We start from the raw sequence: 23,532 nt of genomic DNA, 5'->3' as shown, positions 1-23,532 counted from the left end.
AAATTTTCACATTTTTTTTTATCTGAAACAGTTCATATACAGAATAAAACAAACTGGCATATATTAAGAGTTGTGTGGTTTTGGTTATATTACTATCTAGTGGTTGATAGTGTAGTAGATGTTACTTGAAGTTGATCTGTAGATCTGACAACCTTTCATACAGGTTTAAATGTATATAGATACACTTGATGTCCTGCTGTTATACCTACTTTGTAAAGTCCATCATGGTCAGCATTAGAATCAACAATCACATAAACAGACAAGAGACTGTTCAGTTGTTAGTTGGTCCCTTTGTGGACCTGTAAGCAACTGTTGACGTCATACTGCTCCTTGTAATTTGTTCAGTAAGGTATTCCCCTGTATTTTGAAATTCCTGTATCCCTTACTAACATCAGTGGCAGTGCATAACTGGTTAGGGGATTTTAGTCATGGAAATGACCAACTGAAGCTGCAATGTTGAACTATTGAATTGCTTTAATGTGTAGTGCACGGCAACACCACTAGAGTTCAGTCAAGTGTGGTGTTGTGAAAGCCATTAATCAGAAGCATATATGAAAGCTAAACAATGAACACTCAATTGCTGGCTGTTTTTCTCTGTTTTTTATATATATATAATTCTACATGAAACTAATCAACCTGCGATTGGCCTGTTATGGCCTGTTATGCTGTTTCTCCTGCAGGAAGATGCCTCCAACATCACCATACTGGGTCTACTCCTGGAGTGCAGCCTACCGAAGAATTTGTTCAACAACCCTCAGGTACTTCTTTTGCTCACGTTAATTTTACAGGTCCTTCAGATCTTTACACAGATTAATTTGATTCATGTTTGTCCAGATCAGCCATTGCTGTCAGTTCTGTTTTTTTCCAAGTATGATGGATGCACTTGGATGACTTAGTAATTTCGCGATATTACACTTATTACAACCAGTTAAACTGGTTTTTCAGATGTGACGGGGAAAATAGATGGCATGAGAGGGTGGCCAAATGATAGACTGAGAAAAAACACGGAAGGATGGTAGTTCACCGCGTACGTTTCTTTTCTTATGTATGATCCTAAAGTGTTTTTAGTTTGTTCCTACTTTACAAAAATAGAGCTGAACCTCTCTCACTGCTCTTGTCACACCCACTCCTCTGAGCAGAGGGCCAGCTAGTGTAAAATTTAAACAGACAGCCGGGCTCGTCATCTGAGCGCCTTCTGTTTTCTCCACAACCCCTGAGGAGGGTGAGATCTCTTGCCAGACTTTTAATTGCTTTCTCAAGAGACTCTATAATTGACACGGGGCTCCCAGTGCTCATGTGGCACAATACACATGATGCAAGACATGGATGTAGACAACCTAATGATACTGTCATAATTATACAAACTGAAATCATCCTTACGTTTAGTTGCACAAGTGTGCCATCTGTGACCTTCGGCTTGTATCCAAGACCAACACCTGTTCACTCCTCGGTTCTTTTAGCCCCTCATCCAAGTCCTCACTAACAGAATTGAGAACTGGGCTTTAGTCAGTATCTCACAGATTAAATGAGCCTCACAGGAAGTTAACAGTAGCCTTGGTTTCAAGGGATTAGGTTTGCTATTGCAGGCCTTGAGCCCAGTGGCATCAGGCCAAGGCATCTGTCTGCAGGTCGTCAAGCGGTGATTCACCCACTGAGACGAGCCCCGGTTCGCAGTGAGATTTGCACTCTCCCAGTACTGAGCTGTTAGCTTGAAGAGGGTGTTAGTCACAGGGTGGGGGTGACGGGGTACTGCCCTGTTGTTTCTGCCGGCTGATGTACACCATGCCTCTGACTACTCTCATGTCCGTCAATGGCGAAGAAAATAATTCACACTGAACTTAATTCACACTCAATTCATACTTTCTTTCTCTCTTTTTAACATATGGATTGCTATGTGTTGTTTACTGTACTTCTTCATTCCTCAACTACTTGTCATGCTTCTCTGTTTTGCTCTTTTTAACCCGACTCTGCGTGGTGCGTGACTGGTATGCCTTTCCTGTCTCGTCCCAGGGGTCCTGCCTCCAGAGTGAGGAGCGCCTCAGTCTGCAGATTAATCTGTCGGCGCGTGGTGACCGGCCCGCTGACCTGGACAAGCTCAAGCCTTACGTCATTGAGCACATTTTGGTGCTGCTGGTGGCCCCAACTGCTGGACAGGCCGCAGTAGGTGGGTAGGGAGGGAAATTAGCTGCGGGAATGTGACACTGAAGGCACTGAAGTATACCACAGTATAGCTTGACAATTTGATTTGTCATTCGAGGAGAAACAATCTAATTTCACACAAGCATATTGCTGTATTTTCAGCCTCCACTCAAATTACCCCAGTCTTATCTTTCAGATGCCTTTTATGGTCTGCTATCAAAGCAGAAGTTTAAAAGATTAAAATAGTTTTGACGTTAGATATAGAGCTAATTACGTTTTTCCTGTGGCTGCTTTTCCCTTTCTCTTGAATCTACTTTTGCTCTGGGGAAAACCGTCCATATCAACAAAAAGGGGAAGATCATTTTAACGACACTATTACTGTTTTGGAAGAACTGTCAGATGAGAGGCATGAGAGAAATATGAGAGGACAGCAGTTCTGCTTTCCTGTTTTCAGTTGACAGAGTAACAATCAAAGAAACCAATGAAATCAACCACAGGTTTACATGGCATTGGTGGTATACAGTTACTGTGGATAGTTTCATCATATTAATTCACACCTGAGGCTTTGTCATTGAACCACATCAGCAAACAGAATGTTAAATTGTGTGTACAGTGCAAGACTGTTTCTGTCAGCAGCCATTTCTGCTGTAACTTGCTATATAGTCTTGTTTGAACTTTGTGTTGCTATGTGAACATGGAGGTCATTTTTCGTTTCTCTAAGAAGTTTTAACCTGAAATATACATTTGCTCAAGATCTCGGATGAATCTGCCTTTGAAAGCATGTATGAGCAAGCTATTACACAGATAAGAGTATGTTATGCTGTACCTTAGTACACTGTTTTGACTTTCCTGTCCTTTGTTTCTACAGGGGAACCAAAAATAGGAGTTTATATGTTAAATTCTGGAGGCAAGAAGTTCTACATAAAGGTGAGGTGTTGTTTTTGTTTTGCTGTAGTTTAGGTAGCAATGTACAGGCCCTGACTAGATGTTTTTATCTCCCCAGGACATGCAGGTGCTATCAAAAGTGGAGGCTAGCCTGGAATTTAATCAGGTTCTCCTGAGACCAGAAGCAAAAAACTTCACTGAAGTGGCCACCCTGGCCTGCAGAAGTAAATACTCATTTCAGTTTGAATAATTTCTTATCAGTATAAAGTGCAATTCAATTTGCCCCAAATATCTTTGAATATTTTATCAACAGTTTTGTATCTGATATCAGGTTCACTGCCAGGCCACGGAAGGAAGTGCATAAGTCATATCAGTTTAAAAGTTCTGGGAAACAGGACAACTTACACCTTCCCTGGATTACATATCTCACACAGGTAAATCAGAAACTCTTTTGAAATGTTTTGGAGGGCATACTCTCAGGCTGACATAACAGATCTGAAGAATTACATCCATAGTAGACTGTTCTTTTTAAAGCGCTATGGTTGTAGTGAGTTACAAACGACAAGAAGAACACACATATATATATACACACAGTATCTCTGCTATAATGAAAATAAGTCTATCATGGCAATATTAAAACTCTTTTAACAGCTCATGAAGAGTCGTTAGAGTATCACTTTAATGTCATTTTGTTGTTGCTTCCTGCAGAAGGACCATGGGGGATCTGTTCAGCCTTTTCCAGGTGAAACAAAGGGATGCAGACCAGGTGGACCTGTGGCTGACTAACCCCTTCCTCTTGCCCCTAACTGTGAAGAATGCCAGCCTCTCACAGAAGATGCAGGGAGTAATGAAGGTATGCACCACTGCAGCACGTGGCGATAAGAAGCAAATCTAATCACATGATGATAAAATGATGATCTCTTAGTTTATACCAAATGGACTCTGACCTGGCCAAAGCTACACAACCCTTCTATCACAGAAAGTTCATGACAGGATTCAACTCTAATGTCTTTGCTGCCCCCTGTCTGTCAGGTGATGAACTTCAGCCACCCACTCAAAGTTCCCCAGGGCTGCTGGCATATCCTGTCCCTCCAGCTGCTCAGCAGGACCCTTCCCATCAACCACCTGTTCACCCTGAGTCTGGACACCGAACTGGGCACTGCCCTGCAAATTCCCCTCTACTTTCACTCTACTCCTTCCAAGGTAAAAGACTGGCTTTAATGGTTATTAAGGTGTCTGTTTGACTGGGAAGCAGTGTAATGGATCAAATGTGGAAATACTTGATGTGTTCATTCTCTCAGCAGGGGGAAGTGGTGTTTGAGGCTGAACGAGAGTGTGGACGACCTTGCCCACTCAGATTATCTGAAACAGGTGAGGCATGGAACATCACAACCACTTTTTGTGTGATAAAGAGACATACTGAGTAGTTTATTTTTTTATTTTGTTAATGTGTTGCTTGTTTCTTGAATATCCCATCAGGTCGTTTAGAGTGGCAGCGCTCCCTCCTCCCGGACTTTTTCCCCTCATCCTGGTCCATAGACAACAAACTAGCTGCTGAGCTCTGCTCTCGGTGGCAGAACCATAAAGACAAACTTCCTTGCAGGTCAGTCTTTAATACAAGGCCCCTCATATGATTCTGTGCTTTGTGTGATCCGTCATTACACACCATTAACATTATTCATTGTGAATCCCTTTGTCTTCTCAGGTGGCCCAGACTCCCTGTGGAGACATCCTCACCTCTGGACTTTGGGGCTACACCTGTCAATGAGAGCAGGGTGGGCACTTAATGATTGCTATCTGAAAATAGATCATATATTTTAAAGATAGACTACAATTTGTGACATTTGTCTGAAAGAAAATGTTTCTGTTTTTAGGTGAAGACCTTTATGCTGAAGAATCCTTCCTCTTCAGTGGTTTCTGTAGAGATTCGAATCCTCTCTCTGTACCCAGCCCCCCTTGAGGCCCTGGACCTCCTAACTAAATGGTACGCTGTCCAGAGTTTATGTATTATATAGCAAAGAATGATTCACCTGATGTTTTCCGCCTCAGCCAGCACATCCCTTTAGTTGATTTGTCTAACTGTTTTCTTTGTTTTTATTGGCAGGTTTAATATCAGCCCCCTCTCTGTCAACATCAGCACCACAGAGTTCTCTCTGTTGGCCACTCCTCCCAAGGTAAATCCTGAAAACACTCCAGGGAAATAAAGTTTCTTGCTTTTTGCCTACCAGCATGTAATCCTTATCTAAATTATCTATGCATTTCTTGAACAAATAGACAGAACAGTTAAAGTTAAGTCATGCTTGTTGTTCTTCAGCAAAGGCTTCTCTGCCAACCTTTTTCACTCTTTCTGTGTGTTTGTCTACAGGCGGGTGAGAATGTGGAGGAAATGACAAGAGAGGGTGTCCTGCGTCTCCTGCTGCAACCCTGGGAGGCCAGAGAGGTCGCTGTGGTCTTTACTCCCTCTGAGCACAAACCCACCACTACCATTCTCATCATCAGGTACCGATTCATATTACTAGGATGAGTGCAAAGTGTGCTCATACCTTTTCACAAAACACTCAAAAGACACAATACAGTTTTGTTAAAAGTTATAGCCATGCCAACAGCGTGGCTTTAGAGATGACAACGTTGGTATATCTCAACAACTATTTGATGGATAGATAGAATTGGAGGAAAAAACTGAATTCACAGGGCTTGTGTGAGTCAAGGCTCACTGTGTGTCTTTTTAATTGTGTTGCAGGAACAACCTGACAGTGTTTGACATGGTGACAGTGCAGGGCCACGGGGCCAAAGAACTGCTCAGAGTCGGAGGCAAACTGCCCGGCCCAGGAGCCTCTCTGCGCTTCAATGTTCCTCAGTCAACTCTAATGGAGTGTCGAGATGGTGAGATTTAAGTTTACATTTAACATAAATAAAGTACTGTTAAGTATCATTGTCTTTTAAGTTCAGTGATAAATATTCACTTCACAAATGATTGAACATTAATTTATCCTCACCCCACAGGTCTGCGCACCAACAAGCCACTTTTCGCCATCAAAAAGAGTTTCAAGGTGGAGAATGCAGGAGAGCTGCCGCTTACTGTCATGTCAATGAATATAAATGGATATAAGTGTCAGGGGTTTGGCTTTGAGGTGCTGCAATGTCGCTCCTTCAGCCTGGACCACAACACCTCCTCTGAGATCACCATTGCGTAAGTTGAATTTAGCTTGTTTTCTTACTCTCTTAATATCTTAGTATGAACATGTTATATCTTCTGTACTTGATGCCTTTCAGTATGTCAGTTAAAATGTAAAATGTTTTGACATCGGTGGCTGTATATTGGTGCCATTCAGCTGCAGGCAGCGCCCACATCTGTTCACTTAATTCCTATTATCTGTCTTCCTCTTTTACATCCTTATGCAATATTTCCTTCTAATTATACCTTCTTCTTCCTTTTTTATCTTCTCTTTCTCACTCCATCTTCCTCTGTCCGTTTCTTTCTCTCACTCTCTCTTTCTCTGTCTACTTGTCTGTGCCTACAGGTTCACCCCAGACTTCACCTCATCCTGGGTCATCCGGGACCTCATCCTGGTGACATCACGCGGCACCTCTTTCCCTTTCACCCTCAATGTGACGCTGCCCCACCACATGTTGCCTCTCTGTGCCCAGGTGGTTCCTGGTCCCAGCTGGGAGGAAACCTTCTGGGTGGTAACACTCATCTTCACATGGTTAGTACCTTTTTAAGTCATTGTTTGATCATTAAAGATCCTCTCCACAAAATATGCTTTAAAATGCATGTATTGAATTGTATTTTTTATTTTTATTCTTTATGGTGTCACCTAAACAAAGTCAACAAACAAACGAAATAGATTTGAAATCAACTTCCTCTTCAAAAATTTCAAAACTTATTAAGAAATATGGAGATGCCACAAAGCCTTGAGCTACACCCACCATATTTTGTTATGTTACTGTCTGATCTGAATATGATAACTAGCTAACACAATCATTTATACAACCACACAAACACACATAACATTTAAAAGTAGCGTGTTTCATGTCCGTACATTCAGAAATGAGCAAGAGCAGGGGTGTGTATAGATCCTGATTAAGGAGGGGCTGGTGGTTATTGATGATTCTGATATTAGTTCTATTTACAACAGGTCACAGTCATTTTTCCAGTTTTAGATCCTCTCATAATTTATTTTGCATCTCTTTTCTTTGCAGCTTCTCCCTGTTTGGTGTGTGTCTGATGGCCTTTCATCAGGCCCAGTATATCCTGAATGAGTTCTCCATGCCCAGCATCAGAAGCAACCACAACTCTGTTCTGTCCCGGGACAATGGCGCTGTCAACAATATCACACCCAATGGAGTAAAGTATGTCAAACCCTCTTCTCAGCATCTGTAAACACATCATAAATATTATTTACTATTTGCAGTATTCATGCTTGAAGACAAATACTGCAAGTTCATTTTTTCTGGTCTTAAAATACTTACATTTGTCTTTTTTGTGTCTTGTTTGTGCAGTAAAACAAAGGGCAGTTGTAAGAGCTATGTGGACACCTGTCATACCTCTGACAAAGGTAAGGGGCGTGGCTCTCCAGCCTTGGCCAACAGCCCCGCCCCACGTCCTCAATCCTCAAAGAAGAGCTCTTCAACCACCCCAGCCCAACCGCAAAAGAAACACAAGGTTTCACTCTATTACACCAAATACAAGTCCAGCTCATCCACAGCAGCGACCGGCGCTGTGACAATGGAAGAAGAGCATGAAGACCTGATACCCGACCCTCCCCTGACCCCAGACCCTGATGTCTGCAACAACAATGAACCAACGTTCATCAGCGAGCTGGATAAAAAGACACCAGCAGACTTTAAAGAAGACCCTCACAGCACTATAGAAGATAGAGTGCCAGCAGCAGTTATGTTTCCCATGGAAATGCCTGCTGGTTTCCCAGATAATGTCACGTTGGGTCCAGGACCTAGACCAGGCCTGCTGGTGTGCAGTCCTGTAGAGAAGACTCGCACTGAGCACTATGCAGAGAAGATCAACTCTGAGAAAAGGGACAGTTCTGAACTTGAGGTGAGTAAAGTGCTGCAATCGGTACCTGCTCAGTTAAATGTTATGTCTTACTAATTGATTCAGATATATTTGAACGGTTGTAATCTAACCATCATCACTCTTTCTCTCTCCAGCTAAGAGAAGATGCAAAAGGTCAGAAAAAGAAAGTACAGAGTGCAGAGATTGGCACAGTATCAGGAAATAATAAGGGAAAGAGGAGTCGGAGGAAGATAGAGAATGTTTCAAGGTAAGACTCACACCTTGCTGAATGAGTATTTTCAACAATATATCAATTCACATGTATTTTAATGCTCCGTAGTAAGATACGTCATGATATTGGTCTTTGTTGTGCAATGTTGAAAAAGCAAACAAATCAGCTGCATTAAACAGCAGTGTCACTGAGGCCATGCCTGTGGTTTAGTGGTACAAAAATGCCGATCATGAACTGAAATGTCCCAAGTTTGAATCTGGCCGGGGACCTTTCTTGCGTCTCTCATCTCATCTCTTTATGTCATTTCACCATCATCATCACAGTAAAGGCATAAAATACCCCAAATTAATACAAAAATGAACCAAGCAAGACAGGACATAATGTTAAAGCACTTAACAGTAAAATAAGATATGTTATTATTAATGTTTTAATATCATATATAATATTATTGATTACCCCAGTGCCCCTGAGCACAGTGTGCTAGTGATGCCAGAGAGGGAGAAAGAACCCGATTGGAAAACAGGGGAGCGTATCATCAGTGCATCCCGCAACAGGAACCGCTGCTGCAACAGCTCCAAGCCAGAAGCACCAAAACCTGGACTGAGCGCTGAGAGCCCCCTCAAACAGAATGGTGCGTAACTCATGATTTGGCACAATTCTCTGCAGCTTTACTGACTCAACAACAACTGACACAATAAATTATGTTTATTTCCGGCAGGTGTGTGTCCCGCTCGCACTCGACGAAAGTGTGCTACAGAGCGGCGTGGCGGCGGAGTGTGTGAGTCTGGCTCAGACTCTGGCAGCTCTTCAGGTAGTGTGAGGGCCAGCCGAGGGAGCTGGGGCAGCTGGAGCAGTGCCAGCAGCATAGAGGGAGACAAGGACGGCAATGCCCGGACACACGCCTGCACTACCTCATCTAGAAAAAGTACGGAACTCTTATGCACTATTTTATCTAGGAAAACCTGAACTCAGATTTCTATTCTATTGCAGAACCGTGATGTAGGACTAAAGCTATAATTTTTATCACAAGCGGAAAAGTGTTGTAGTGTTTTGACAGATTGATTGTTTTTACAGGGGACTCCATGCAGTACGGTGTCTACCCAGTAGAGAGAGACTGCTACCAGACCATGAATACAAACTACAAGGCTCTCAGGTACTTAAACAAACACACACATAAACTCAGCCTGAAACAAGAACTGGCTCTGCTGGTTGTATGAATCTACACAGAAACATCCTCTTATCTGCATTTGTTAGCAATACTCAAATAACAAAAAAACAAATACTAGTGTATCTGTGTGTTGCAAAAGCTGGAAATCCAGCTTAAAATATAAAATGTCTTCCATTGAGCACTTTTGTAGACACATAAAAATGTAGATAATGAACTTAAAACTCTTAAACAATGATAATTCATAATACACAGGAATGTTTTTTTGCAGATCCTATTAATGTTCCTGTTGCAACAAAATATTGTCATTTTGGATTTTTCTCAGACTTGTGCATCAAAGAGTTGTTTGTATTGGCCGGTCCACTGAAAATCTCCAGATTGTGATCTGTATTGTTTGGAGAGAACTTGTGGAAAATGTACTTTTTTGTCATCCGTTCTCTGTTTGATTTGTAAGCTTTGCCTTCTCTCTGTTCAGCATGAACAGCTTGTATCGCAGCAAAGACGTGTGCCAAAGCCCCGACCCCGCAGCATCCAGCTTTGCCCCCAGTTTTGCTGCTGTTGCTGCAGGAGTGGACAGGAACACAGGTAAACCCAGAAACTTTTACAATAAAATGTTTAATGTGTTTTTTAAGGAAAGCTAAATTTAAAATAAACACTTCGTCAAAAAGGGCTTGTGCATTACTTCTGGTCTCTAATGGAAATCTGTCATGTGCTCCCTCAGACCTGACAGGTCAGTATGTGCCTGAAGAGACGTGGTCGGCTCCATCCATCCCCCTCACCAATGAGTTCAGATACAACACCACCGAAGCTCTGCCCTACATACCTCAGCCAGCAACCACCGGGTCATACAATGGGTAGGTGTTTGAATGCATCATAGTTAAAACTCTACTCATAAATATTTTTATAATAAGAATGCAGGGCTGGGTATCGATACTGATTTCCTGAATTGATTCGATTCCGATAAACAAGGTTTCGATTCGATTTCCAATTTAATTCCATATTGATTCAGTTGGGGATATTTCAGTTATAATACCAGCATTGCTTGGATATGAAAGAGATTCTCAGAGAACTGATGCTGTAAATTATGTGAGGAACCATCTAACATGGTGCATTATTAAAATATTAATGTTTATATTAAGAATTCACCCCAAAGCAGTTATATTAATGTACTTTTTATTTAACATGACCAACACACAATATAGTGCAACTCTGCAGCCTATACAGTCAATTGTATTGTATTGACACAATATCACCTCCATTTTGCACATCTTATATATGGCTTTCCGTTTGCACAGCTCTTTACTGGCTTCATAGTTTTTAAATCCGAAATGTAACCAGACATCTAAAGGCTTGGCGGTGCCGTCAGTGGAGCAGCTCCCACCATGTTTTTTGATTAAACTGAGGTTCAAAGAGATCTAACAAGATCTCGTTATGTGAAGAACCAAAGACTGGTCATACGAGACTAACAGTTTAAAGCCTCACACATCCACAGGAAAGGCATCAGATCATTCAAATGAAGATCAATTTGAATTGGAAAATTGATATATACTTTTTTTTTTTTTTTACAACCCAGTCCTAATTAACAACGAATCAAATGACTATCTGTAATGTGAAAGGGTTTGTTCGTAACGACAGAGAGACAAATGTGGTGATAAGCTGGTGAAGAAAATCAAACATCTAACAATCTAAAGACCAAGATATTTTTATTAAGAGTTGGTCGAGACGAAACGGAGCTGATAAGAGTGTGTTTGACTTCCTTTTGTCAGGTGACTCCATATGATACAAATGTTGCTTTATGTCTGCTGAATGTGAAAGAAGGAAATTGAAACACTTAAACACTGAAACACTTTCACCACAACATTATGTCAGGTTGTGTATTTGTCATCAGGTTCTTGTTGAAATGTTTTACCCCCAAAATGGTAAAACAATAAATTAAAAGAAGCTTAAGTTTAGTTTTTTGTTTGGTTTTTTGGGGGGGCATTTTACACAACATTGGAGCAATATGAGTGGATGTCCAAGAGCTGGACAACTGATGAATTTCTTAAATGTGTGTTGTTGTGGTTAAAATGTGTCGGTATACTGTTTTTCTGTTTTTACCATATATGGTGGTGAAACATTCTGGTGAGGACAAGACTGCCGACCATTTCTATTACTGTCGTTACTGCTGTTTTCCCACACTGTGAACACAGCGCAGCTCTTCTGTCTTTATTCTCAGTTTGATTTTGATAAACCACAAGAAAACACCTTTCACCAGTTTAACAGCTGCACCAGAGAGGCTCCTGTCTGTCTGGCTGCAGCTACTCTGGCCATGACTTAGTAACATTAGCTAGTCGACCTACTGAAGTGCGGCCAGTTTGTGGTTAAGTGAATACAACTGATCGTCTACACAGGCTTTTTTGGTTCTTCTACAACTATTAATACCCAAAACGGATCGAAAGATCATCTAAGAGAAAGAGACATGAGCTGCATTTGAAGTAATTTCCAGTCAACGATCTTAAAATTTAAAAAAACAACCTGCTTTTTTTGTGGTATTTTTAGTGTTTTTGATGTCAGTCACTGTAATTTGCAGCAATATTGGTTCAGTTTGTTTAGTTTGATTGAATCCAAGCTGATCATGGTGTGAAGTAGTTTTATTATGTTCTAGTATTTCAGAAAATTTTTATGATTATCCTGATAAAACCTTTTACTGTGATATTTTTGGTTAAAATAATCCTAGCATGAGGATTTGATACTAGCACATCCATAGCTGTGGTCCATGTCTATCTGAAAACTGTGTCACTGCATTACTGTGATGTCACTTTACAGCTTTGTGTAAACTGCATCTCTAACTGCTTAAAATAACTTTATTAGGAGCGCTGCAGATCAGTCCTGGCATGGTAACTGATACTGGTTTATAGTTTGAATAATTACCCTCGCTGTGCTGAAGCAGCATGTGTTTGTGTTTCAGTGATAAAGTTTTATCTGTCTCTATTAAAACTGTCGGATTAAATGTTTCCTTGTTGGCCTACAGCTTTACCTGGAGAAGTGCCAACAGCCATTGCAACAGTCCCTACACCTACTGTGAGGAAGGCAACTACATAGGTACAATCCTTTATTCATATTGCACTCTCACAAGCAAATCATATGAAACCTGTAAATTGTTTACAGGTGCAAAAAGCTTTAATTTAATGTTCGAGTTCAGCATTTGTTTGTTGTGATCATCTCTTAGGTAATGGAACGTTCCCGAGTGGTTTTCCCGGTCAGGAGAGCCAGAATGTACACAGCAATCAGACCAGCTGGAGTGAGGAACAGCCTCAGGAATCGCCCTCATCCTGGGACACAGCAGCCTGCGTGGGCAGCAAGGTGACGAGTCACATTACTAAACTCGGATGGTTTAAACAGGAAACATTATAGAGGATTTATCAGTTTGATAACATACGACAGTATGTTTTGTGTTGGCGTGGGATTTCAGTCATTGTAACACGTTGATGTAGGTAAAATGTAGTCTTTGGGGGGGCTGTGGCTCAGGAGTTAAAGCGGGTCTTCTGTTAGTCGCAGGGTTAGTGGTTTGATACTGTCGAAGGGTTCATGAGCAAGACACTCAACCTCGATTGCTCCTGATTGTGGCAAAATATTAAGTCTCTTGTTCATTAAGGTAGAAAAGCACTACCGTTTACTTTTCCTGGCCTCAAAGACAGCATGTTCTCATTTACAGCCACATTAGTAATGATTATTTTCTCAGAAACCATACGTCATACTATCTCACATTATCATAATTAAGGTTTAAAAATAGTCATATTTAATTTGACAAATATTCCCAAACTATAAGCACATAAATAATTCATGAGATAATGACAGGTTATTTCCCCTGAGTAGTTGCACTTCAATATGTGGATGTTTGTACAGGATGTGGGTAAAGTTATCTAGTCTGGTTTGCAAATAAACAAATAAACCCAGAAGGTTTCAGTTAGATGACGGTTAAAATCATGAAATAAATGAAGGAGCTCTGTGTGAAATAACACTAATACCAGGACTATATTTACCTTGTGCATTGACACAGAACCATTTCAGTTGTTACAGAAAAGAAATCACATACACCAGGTACGCGACCGTGTGTGTAAAATGAAGGCAGCCAATGAGAAAGCAGGGCTGTGGGATTATCAGGCTGTCCGACATTTACTCACTACCTCACCTGTGTCCTCTTAACCTTCCAAATACTTATGATTTATATATTAACAACCATATTTGGTGTATTAGGTTTAAACTGTGGTTATGTAACTCTGAAAAGCACACACACACACTAAATACACCAGTGTCTCCACGGTGACTCATGTACCATTTAGAGGAAGTTGTCAGCTCTTCTACTTTCATCACTTTCTGAGCAGAAATGAGGAACAAAAGCAGCTGGTTTAATGGACTCCGTCCTACTGAAAGTGGGTTTTTATAAACTTCTCTTTCTTTTGCGGCTTCTGCTTTTCGCACAGCTGTCATGAACCAGTGTTGCGTGAATTTCATGCACAGTTTTTAATGAGCCCAAACATGCAATAGTCAGCCAATATTGTTACAGATATAACAGTATTGGTTTGTTGAAGAGATGTCAGTACATACTTGTTTTTTCCGGCTCATTATGTGTATTTTATTTATTTTTCTTGGTAGTTATTATTCCAGCAAAGTTTACAGTGTCAAAATTTACTATATTTACTGTCATCTTTGACACTAAGTCTCAAAACCACTCATATATATATTACCTCTAGTATAAATCCGTCACTATTCTTTAATATCCAGATTTTCAGCTATTTTGTCAGAATTGTTTCATGTAAAATGTTTATCAGCTCATAAATTGTTATATGATCTTTCTAATCCAATGTAAGAGAGTAAAGATGTATTTATACTTTTTTCAAAACAAACATTTCAAAGTGCTTTACATTAAAAAAACAAAAAACAAACAAGATAGTAACAACAAAACAGAAATAACGTCAAATTTTGATGTTTACAAAACAGCAAAACATCAGTTTAACAAAGCACATAATATAAGTGAGTTTTGAGAAGTTTTTTTTCTTTTTAACTTTCAGTTGAGCTGAATAATTAAATAACAAGAGATAAACTATTCCAGAGTTTAGGAGCAAAGACAGCAAATACTAAAAGAATGAAATTATATTATTATCAACCTTAAAAATCCAGTATTGCTGTTGTTGCCATAAAATAACAATCAGTATAAATATATAATGACATTTTAAAATCAAACATCTGTCAGACTTTATGAGGAACTACATTTTATACTGTTGAGTTTAGTTTAGTTTATACTTAAATCACACACAACTACAAAGATTTCAAGGATGACATATTAAATCTAAGACTTATTTCTGTTGTGGTTCTTACATTTCTATATTAAAACATGACATTTAGTCTAGATAATACATGTTTTTATTTAGCAAAATACTCCTTGGACCCTTGAATGATTATGTCAGGATGCCAAGAGCTAAATATTGGATCCAGCTGAAATATTTCATGAAGAGATCACCCTTTTTTAGAGATTATTTATGTAGTGTTTTTGCCTGTGACAATGTAGATATAGACAGGAAAGATGGGCAGAGAGAGAGAGCGGTATGAAGTGTCTTTACTAGAGCGGAAAGGTCATTTTATTTTAGCTGAAACGGAGAGACGAGATTAAAACGCTGAGTGGAACGACAGTCAGGTCATCACTGCAGGGAGCAAACAGCCAAATTGCAGATGGTAGCAGAGCACAGTGACAGGTAAGGTTAGAAAATGTCATGGAAGTCGAGTACTGAGACACAACTGAGCCTTTAAAGCGGAAGAAATAATAAAAAAAAAACAACTTTGAAGCACATACACCAGCTACAGTCGCTCAGTGACGTTAACAGCTAATATTATCTCTCTCTGCCCTCACAGCCATACTTCTCGGGCACCCGCAGCCTCTCTCCCATGTCCAGTCTGTTCGGATCCATCTGGACACCGCAGAGCGAGCCCTACCAGAGCCACTTCCAACCTGAGCGATCAGCCCCGATGTCTCCCGTGTCCCCCATCACCCCTCCTCATTCTCCCTTCAGCCGGGAGCCGGAGGGGACCTGCGGACCGATCCAGTACTCCAGCTTCAACCCGTTCGGCCCGCACATGAACCTGGACATATGGAACTCTTCTTCCAACCGCAGCTCCAACTCACAGCTCTCCAACGACTCCGGCTACTGTGGAGATGTTTAAAAATAAAAAAATATAAAATACAAAGAAATGGCAGACCTTAACAATAATTGCAAACATATAAAACAATGATATGTAAAAGAAAGGAAATAAAAATGAATGTTCTTTTATCATTAATGGGGAAAATGTGAATATTCCTTTTCTTTTATGTTCCCATTTTCAAATGTTAAATGTTGTGAAAAGTTAAGCATTTGTTGTATATTTTTCTAGATGTTTTGCAGTTTTGATCATAGAAAATTAAAAAAAAAAAGGTTTTGTACTTGAACAATCTATGAGTCTTTTTTTAATCACATAATGTACATTTTTTACTCACGTCTGTCTACCTGCCCGTCTTTCTTTCTTCTACACCTGCCCTCTTAAATTTGATCATTTGACTCACAGTCGGAGCCCCTGAGCCCAGCCGTCACTCGTCATATTTGTTTTATCATCTGCTTCATTTTACACACAACCACAACTTAAAAGCTTAAGTTGAAATATATGAGAACAAGCATTTCTCAAAGAGCAGTGTCACCAGACTAAGCAGCTGGTAGCTTGAACCTCCCATATAAGGGAGACCTCTGCATTGGTAAGAAGTTCCCCTATTTAGCATTTATAAGCAGTATATAAACTATTTAAAAATGGTTTATAACATACAATATTGTAGTTGTAATTAGATGTTTATTAATGTATTTGACAACAACTATAACTCCTGTTAATTATTAATATCTCTTTATAGGGTGAGTTATAATTTATTAACACTGAAAATGTCCATATATATCCTTATAACAACATTATGGTGTTATAAACCCTTTAAATGTTTGTATATTGCCTATAAATGCTAAATACGGTACTTTGAAGTGTCACGGCTGACTTTCTCTAAACTACATATCGACCACAATCTACATATGAAATATGAGCCTCAACTGTCAACAGAAACGCGTCTGTCACAGATAACATCATCAACATCATCACAGTGTCCCATTCCTCATCTAGGGTTTTGAGCGCTCGCAGCCTCCTGCATTTTACACACATCAGGAAACAGGTTCAATAAAGAATGATCGGCTTTGATGCAGTGGAGGCCGAGATGTCCTGACTTTTAGTCCCAATGAGGGTTCGGGCTCCGAAACGTCTGACATAACCCTGATGACATCACTCGGGTTATTTCTTCAGGCTTTTGAAAGCTCAGTAGAGCCACAAAAGACATTTTACAGATGTTTTTACACTGACAGGCTGAGTGGTACACTACTATGACAAGTGATGATCCCTTTAAGAGGTTGTAATAGTTAAATACTTCAGGTTTAGAATGAATATTTCAACAATTTAAGCAGTAAAGTTTATCTTTTCATGGAAAACTGTCTATTTGTTCTGAACATATCTTGTTATCAGTCTGAAATATGTTTGTAAAACATCTTCAAACATCTTTCTTGTTCAGGTTCTGACATCTGTGAAACCTAATTGAACCTGAACCCTGTGATTTCTGTCTCCCAGAGACTCACATCAATGAACCTTTTAAAATGTATATTTGTTAAATTATAAAAAAGTATGTTTCGGCATTTTTTAATTTTTTGTTGTTTTCATAATTCTCTCTGTACACTATGTTCAGTTCTTAATATCTACTGAAATTTTTCATCTGGCTTGGAGATGTGTACCAATCCTGTGGTTACACTGATTGGAGGGACTTTAATGACACTAGACACAAGTGTTTCTGATACTTCTTTACAAGAAGAAGAGCCACTTTGGCCTGGAGAAGTTGAACATCTACTGTAATAAGATATAAATTTTAAAGAGAGAGTTCTGTAGTATAATTTGTCCTCAGGAGGCAGAAATTTGTACCTGATAAAGACACCAACTTAAAGGTCAAAAGGTTTCCAAATTCACTCAAAGTCTTCCTTTAGGCTAACGTGGGTTTAGTCTTCTGCTGAGTCAGAGAGGGCTGGTTACAACTCTAATATTTCAATACTTTTTACTGATTGTCGATTATTTTCTCCATTAAATGATTAGTTGTTTGGTTTATAAAATGTCTATCACTGTTTCCAAAAGCCAGGGATGCAAACTAAAACTAAAAACCCAAAGATATTCAATTTACTATCGCAGACGACTAAAGGAACCAGAAAATATTCACATTTAAGAAGCTGGAACCCGATTAATTAATTATCTGCTGATTAATTTTCTGTTGATGAACTAATCGATTAATCGACTCATCGTTCCAGCTCTAACAGACAAACATTTGAGAGCAGTTGAGAGTTTTCATCTGGCTTGATAACTGAAGCAGATTCATTTGGTCTCTCAGCCACAATAGTGAAGAAAAGATCATCACGAATGCTTCAACCTGCTTGGTGAAGCTTTGTGTCGCCACCTGACAAGGTTTTGGTCTGTTGCAGGTTCTGATCCACCTCAAGGACTCTCTGCTGTTAGTGAACTGTGAAACCAAAAAACTTTCCTGTTGTTAGTGAGATTATTTTGTCTCAAAGCTCTGCCAAGAAGCTGGCATCCTATTTCTGTCACTCTGCTTACTAATGTGGCAGAATGAATAATGAGACACTGGGAAATCATTTGCAAACTAGGGAAAAAGAAAACTTATGACTCTACAGATAAAACTTTCTGTCGTACTGACGAGGAGCAAGAAACACAAAGACTCATCAAAATATTTTCACTTTGTCTTCAGTTCTGTTTTGGTTTGTGGAGTCTGGAGTGTGCTGTAAGTGTAATTATAAACTTATTCAGTGTTTAATTACAGATAATAAATTGTCAAATTATCTGGTCAAGGTCTTTAAAACCACTGATGTCCCTCCATACTACCATCTTCCAGCCCTCTTTTTCCTGCATCCTCTACTGGATGTAGTGTGAAAGCTGTCTGTGCTAATCTCTAAGTTGTTTGCCATTCCTCGAGACCTTTGTTGATCTCTCAAAGCTGGACTTTATGGGCGTTGGTGACAAGTCTTTCACTGATCTGGCCCTGAGCGAAATGATGTGCGATGGCAAAGGTGTTCTTTTTTAATCTTCGAACCATCAATATCAGCAGGAATCACCTGAACTCAATCAACAACCAGCTCTCCACCAAACTAGATAAGCTTAAAAACATCGACATGAGTGGAAATGTGTCTCATAGTACACCTGAGACTTTATACTGGCCACCAAATCTCCAACTCTTAAACCTTTCATCAATGCATTTAACAAAGGTGACAACTTGTCTGCCAATGAGTTTACAGATTCTTGATCTAACGGACAACGACTTGACCGTGTTCAACATCAAACTACCTTTTATAAATCTCTGTGATCTGAGTAAAAACCCATACCCAAGGGTTAGGGGTTAGGGTTCGCTTATCAGTATTTTTATATAAACAATGGGTCAGATGACTGTTTGTAGTGAAAGACCCACAGAAAATTGTCATCTAACTCTTCAGTATCCCTCAGCTCTACAGAGCTTTTTAGCATCTTTGAGCTCATTGTTTCCGTTTTATTGTTTTGGTTAAATCTTGCTCTTATCAATATTATTTCCAGTAGCAGCAGGCCGCATGTTTTTTAGCAAGAAGAGCTCTGATAAATCTACCAAGCAACAAAAAGACAGTGAGCGACTAGATGGTGAACTTAATGGAGCATTTAGCTACTAACGGGTTTGATGGAGACAAAAACAGAGTTAAAGGAGAGTGAATATTGGACTTACATTTTTAAATAGGCCAAAAATACGACTCCAAAGTAATAATAATAATGTTCCTCTGTGAATAAATAGGCAGCCGTTTGTTCAGCTGCCCCCAGTGGCCAAAAATCCATTCAAACTGCTTTAAAGTGAATTTATGTCAGTAAGTTCTTGAACATGTACTAATGTAGTGCCGAAATATGCAAACAGAGCAAATTAACTCATCTAAAAAATTCTTTAAAAGTGTTGCTGTTTAATGTAACACATGTTTAGTTTAGTTGAGTTTACAGCTAGTCATAACAAAAGTACAGACAGACGAAATCACAGACATCCCCAAATAGATGAAAGGTTATAATTGGAAGGTTCGTCTTCCTAAGTTCAGTATTTAACTGAGACGTAACTATAGTTATACAGTCTTAAGATCTGTGAGCAGTCGTTTTTAAAGGGCTGCGTAATAGAGATAATTTACTGTGTTGTATAAGTATAGAACATTTCCTGGGTAATTCATAGTACATATTCCCCATCATGTCAGACAGAATTTATAATCATTTATCAGTTCATTACATGTCTATAATATTTGTCTGCAGAGCTTGAATATGAAAGTGTACAAACATCTAAACTTATGATTATTTTGAATGTTTTTGTATTTCTGTGTGAAACTCAGCCTTCATATAAACAATCAACTATTAGTGTGTGTGTGTGTGTGTGTGTGTGTGTGTGTGTGTGTGTCCATGTGCTTCTGTGCCTAAAAGCGTGTGTAATTCATTGTCAGGCTCTTGAGAGCCGACATATTGCCACTATTGATCTTTAGCCCTAAAATCAACACAGAAGCCTGGATACTGATGACAGGCAGGCCAGGGGAGTCAGGGTGTCCTGATAACACAAACACACACACACACACACACACACACACACACACACACACACACACACATTAATGCGCGACATGCACGTATAAACAGAAGCACATGCACATATGTACAGAGATACAGATGTCTATAAAAGTCAGTAAAATTTATTGAAGTGCTGGACTTAATCATCAGATCATTGCTGTCATGATTGACATGAGATAAACATGCACAAGTTGTCTTTACTCTGCGTTATGTACAATATAATAAACTATTTTAGTTACTTATTTTAAACAGTAATAAAATCTGAATCTTCCCAAATATCTGATATATATCAGTTATATATAAGTATATCAGTACAAAATTAATAAAATAAATAAAACATAAGGTTCACTGAGAATGTGCAGATACAGAGTATGGTCACACTTTATTTTATTAAACCCAGAATTTTAACAATAGTTTCCGAGTGAGTTTCCTGGACAGAACAGTGTAACATGGTTTACTTTATAGCAGTAGTTACCAACCTGACGACAGGCTGGGGGGTCGGGACCCCTCCAAAGGGTCACAGGATGAATCTGAGGGATCCTGAGATGATTAACAAGTTAGGAAAGAATGAAAAAGCAAACATGAAAAAAAGTTTTCTTTTGTTTTTTTTGTGAAATACTGAATTATTTTACCTCTCTTGGGCCTCAAACAATAACAGCATTTAAATGAAACTGAAAATCACTCTTTTGGTGGAAATGCCAACAACTCGTAGACGTCTGAAATGACACAAAGGATCCCAGCTAGATGCTGTGTTTTGGTGAAGGTTCATAAGCCAAAAAGGTTGGGAAACACTGATTTATAGAGAAAACTGAGACTGTTAGGAGTCAGTTTATTTCATAAAACTCCACTTATTTTGGGTTTGTGGTTTGTAAAAGAAGAGTAATTTACTGGAAAGAACTGCTAAAATTTTAATGAGACCAAATTAAACTAAAGTAAATATTTATTTATTATCAGAATGTTTATTTTCCGACCTGCTGCGCAACATGTAAAAAACTCCTCATGCTGCACCAGAAATGATTGGAATTACTTAATTGAAAATGTAAAAATGGAAAACTTTCACTAATTAGCACCAAATGTCAATGTCTTTTACAGACAGTCCCTAAAATAATTCAAATTAGTTCCTTTCTATTCATTTATTTTCTCTCTAACTTTAAAGCTAGTTTTGTATCTTGTCTTTAATATCTTATGTAAAATCACGACAAATGACAACTACTGTACTGTAGGTCATTGAAGGCGTTCTACAAATAAACTTGTCTTGCTTAGAAAAGTTAACACACAAACACTTTGAACACAACACATAAGAGGAAACATGAAGAAGAAGAAGAATCAGAGACAACAAACATCTGCAGAATAAATACAGGAGCAGGTTTGATTTGGCACCGTTACAGACCAGTGAGTAACAGCGTCTTTATTCATGTGATCTATTAGGACATTTAGACATGAAGCATCACGTTCTTGAGGACAAAGATTGGCAGTTGGGGAGGTGGTTGACTCTAGTGAATCTGATGTCTCCTGATGCGCCCCATTTAAAGAACATTTTAGTGCGTCATGTCTCGAGGAGAACTTGTGCTGCGTGTCAGTTTGGTGTCATTGGTGACGAGCGGAGGGCTGATGTGGGTGCAGAGTGTTCCCCTTTAGAAGTCAAAACAGCATATGATTTGATTTCATGCTCTTTTATCCTTTAACTAGCCAGATAACAGTGACGGAAAAAGCATCTATGTGTGTGTGTGTGTGTGTGCGTGTGTGTGTAACAACTCTCCATCATCCCCTAGCAGAGGATCCATTAGCCTTGGACCCCCTCCCCGGTTGCCCAGTGATAAAGTAAACAAAGTGTGTTTGACCAATCCGGCACGCAAATATTTGTACTGGAAGCTGCCTCGTTTGACGGGAGACACACACGCATGCAGCCGTGACCTGAGGTATATATACGGTGACAATCCTGACGGACCAGTACTACATATGCACACACACGTGATCCATCAATGACCTAGGCCAGACCTTCCCTTTGGACCTCGACACAGACTCACCTGAACCTGGTGGCTGATTGCAGTTCACTAGGTAATAAAACTTTGACTTTTTCAACCAAATTCACCGTCTTTTCCTGTAAATGATCTTCTGTCCTCCTGGTTTTTCATCTTTTCTTTCATCTGTAATTGTTTCAGTGACAACAAGCCAACATGGCGGCCGGCGTCATCAGGAACTTCCTAGTCCAGGCCCCGGCTCTAGACTATTTCCCCTTGATTTTCCAGCACTCTCCATGCAAGGAGGACAAAGAAGAGAAGGCGGTGGAAAAGACAGAAGAGAGGGATGATGAAGAAGAAAGAGAGGAAGAAGACGAGGAGGACGAGGAGGATGAAGATGTTGCATCTGAAGCTCAGGAGGAAGAGGAGGAATGTTTAGAGGAGGTTTTTCTAAACCCGGCTCACGACGCTTTGGATGTGACCAAGCAGCTGCTGAGGTTCGCCGACCTCATCAGTCGTGACGTCCAGCGGTATTTTGGTCGCTGTCCGGGCGATCAAGAAGCTTTTGACATCTACAGCGACTCCGTCTCCGTCACAACCAGCGGACGTCTGCGTTACTATGACGACCTGCTGAGAATTGCGAGAGCAGGAAGTCCAGAGGAGCAAGAAAACGCCTTTGTGACTTGCGGAGGGGATCAAGGAGTGGCGGTTGCTAAGGGCAACAGTGGCTTGGGGCCACTGGCTGAACTGTTCGACAACAGGGGCCCGAGTCAGGGCCGCTGCCGCCCGATGATAAAGAGGCATCTCCCGCTCAGTTTCTGGACCGAGCCGATCCCCTGCTGCTCTCTGATCAGTTACAACAGCGACACGCCTTCGCACAGTGACGCACACGCAGACGCTAACACACACATGCACTACAACGCGCTCCCACACCACAACACACTCGACGGCACACAGCCTGACTTCAGTGACTTGCTGGCAAACTGGGATCCGAACCCGGAGCTGACTCACACACTGACGGAGAACACACACATGGAGCATTAAACACAACGTCCTGCTGCCTGTACGATGAAACTTCATTCATGTAATTTACAGCTTTGATAATAAAAAGTAGAATAACAGGAACCAACCGATATGTGTTGTTCACAGTTTTCATTCATATAGTGTTTGTTTTAAAGGCTCAGTTCACTCAAATTACAAACATTTTCTCTCTATCAGAAATGGTAATTTATGTTTTCCGTGTTTTGAGATGCTGGAATGTAACTAAGTACATTTACTCAAGTACTGCACTTGGTCATATTTTTAGGTAATTGTACTTTACTTGAGTATTTTTGTTTTGTGCTACTTAATTCTTCTCCTCCACAATATTTCAGAGGAAAATGTTGTGCTTTTTACTGCTCTACATTTATTTCATAGCTATAGTTACTTCTCA

The 23,532-nt window shown here is 39.9% G+C and overlaps 2 protein-coding genes across 4 annotated transcripts in view; both read left to right on the top strand.

The window, feature by feature from the left end:
- tmem131l (transmembrane 131 like) overlaps positions 1–15,842 on the top strand; it is a 41,961-nt gene extending 26,119 nt beyond the window's left edge. For 2 of the 3 annotated variants that reach the window (XM_042424431.1, XM_042424452.1), the window contains exons 8-34: positions 681–758; positions 2,011–2,164; positions 3,008–3,066; positions 3,143–3,248; positions 3,356–3,458; positions 3,733–3,877; positions 4,057–4,227; positions 4,326–4,395; positions 4,504–4,627; positions 4,730–4,799; positions 4,899–5,008; positions 5,129–5,198; positions 5,390–5,523; positions 5,765–5,907; positions 6,028–6,214; positions 6,546–6,731; positions 7,228–7,377; positions 7,528–8,080; positions 8,194–8,306; positions 8,732–8,901; positions 8,989–9,195; positions 9,345–9,423; positions 9,911–10,020; positions 10,157–10,289; positions 12,446–12,516; positions 12,644–12,777; positions 15,325–15,842. In XM_042424431.1, coding sequence (XP_042280365.1) covers positions 681–758; positions 2,011–2,164; positions 3,008–3,066; positions 3,143–3,248; positions 3,356–3,458; positions 3,733–3,877; positions 4,057–4,227; positions 4,326–4,395; positions 4,504–4,627; positions 4,730–4,799; positions 4,899–5,008; positions 5,129–5,198; positions 5,390–5,523; positions 5,765–5,907; positions 6,028–6,214; positions 6,546–6,731; positions 7,228–7,377; positions 7,528–8,080; positions 8,194–8,306; positions 8,732–8,901; positions 8,989–9,195; positions 9,345–9,423; positions 9,911–10,020; positions 10,157–10,289; positions 12,446–12,516; positions 12,644–12,777; positions 15,325–15,633 — 3,939 coding nt within the window. In that variant the 3' untranslated portion in view covers positions 15,634–15,842. The remainder of the gene's footprint in view (positions 1–680; positions 759–2,010; positions 2,165–3,007; positions 3,067–3,142; positions 3,249–3,355; positions 3,459–3,732; positions 3,878–4,056; positions 4,228–4,325; positions 4,396–4,503; positions 4,628–4,729; positions 4,800–4,898; positions 5,009–5,128; positions 5,199–5,389; positions 5,524–5,764; positions 5,908–6,027; positions 6,215–6,545; positions 6,732–7,227; positions 7,378–7,527; positions 8,081–8,193; positions 8,307–8,731; positions 8,902–8,988; positions 9,196–9,344; positions 9,424–9,910; positions 10,021–10,156; positions 10,290–12,445; positions 12,517–12,643; positions 12,778–15,324) is intronic. The other variant, XM_042424441.1, reaches the window with a different exon arrangement.
- Positions 15,843–20,788: 4,946 nt separating this feature from the next.
- LOC121905910 (protein PERCC1) lies at positions 20,789–23,233 on the top strand. Its single transcript, XM_042424507.1, has 3 exons — positions 20,789–20,919; positions 21,912–22,197; positions 22,302–23,233. The coding sequence occupies exon 3, from the start codon at positions 22,317–22,319 to the stop codon at positions 23,142–23,144; it is 828 nt and encodes a 275-aa protein (XP_042280441.1). The 5' UTR covers positions 20,789–20,919; positions 21,912–22,197; positions 22,302–22,316; the 3' UTR covers positions 23,145–23,233.
- Positions 23,234–23,532: the final 299 nt, after the last annotated feature.

This window comes from Thunnus maccoyii, chromosome 2 (assembly GCF_910596095.1).
Source record: "Thunnus maccoyii chromosome 2, fThuMac1.1, whole genome shotgun sequence".
Classification (NCBI taxonomy): Eukaryota; Metazoa; Chordata; class Actinopteri; order Scombriformes; family Scombridae; genus Thunnus; species Thunnus maccoyii.
Note: the sequence above shows the minus strand (reverse complement) of the source record. Positions and strands in the feature narration are given on the sequence as shown.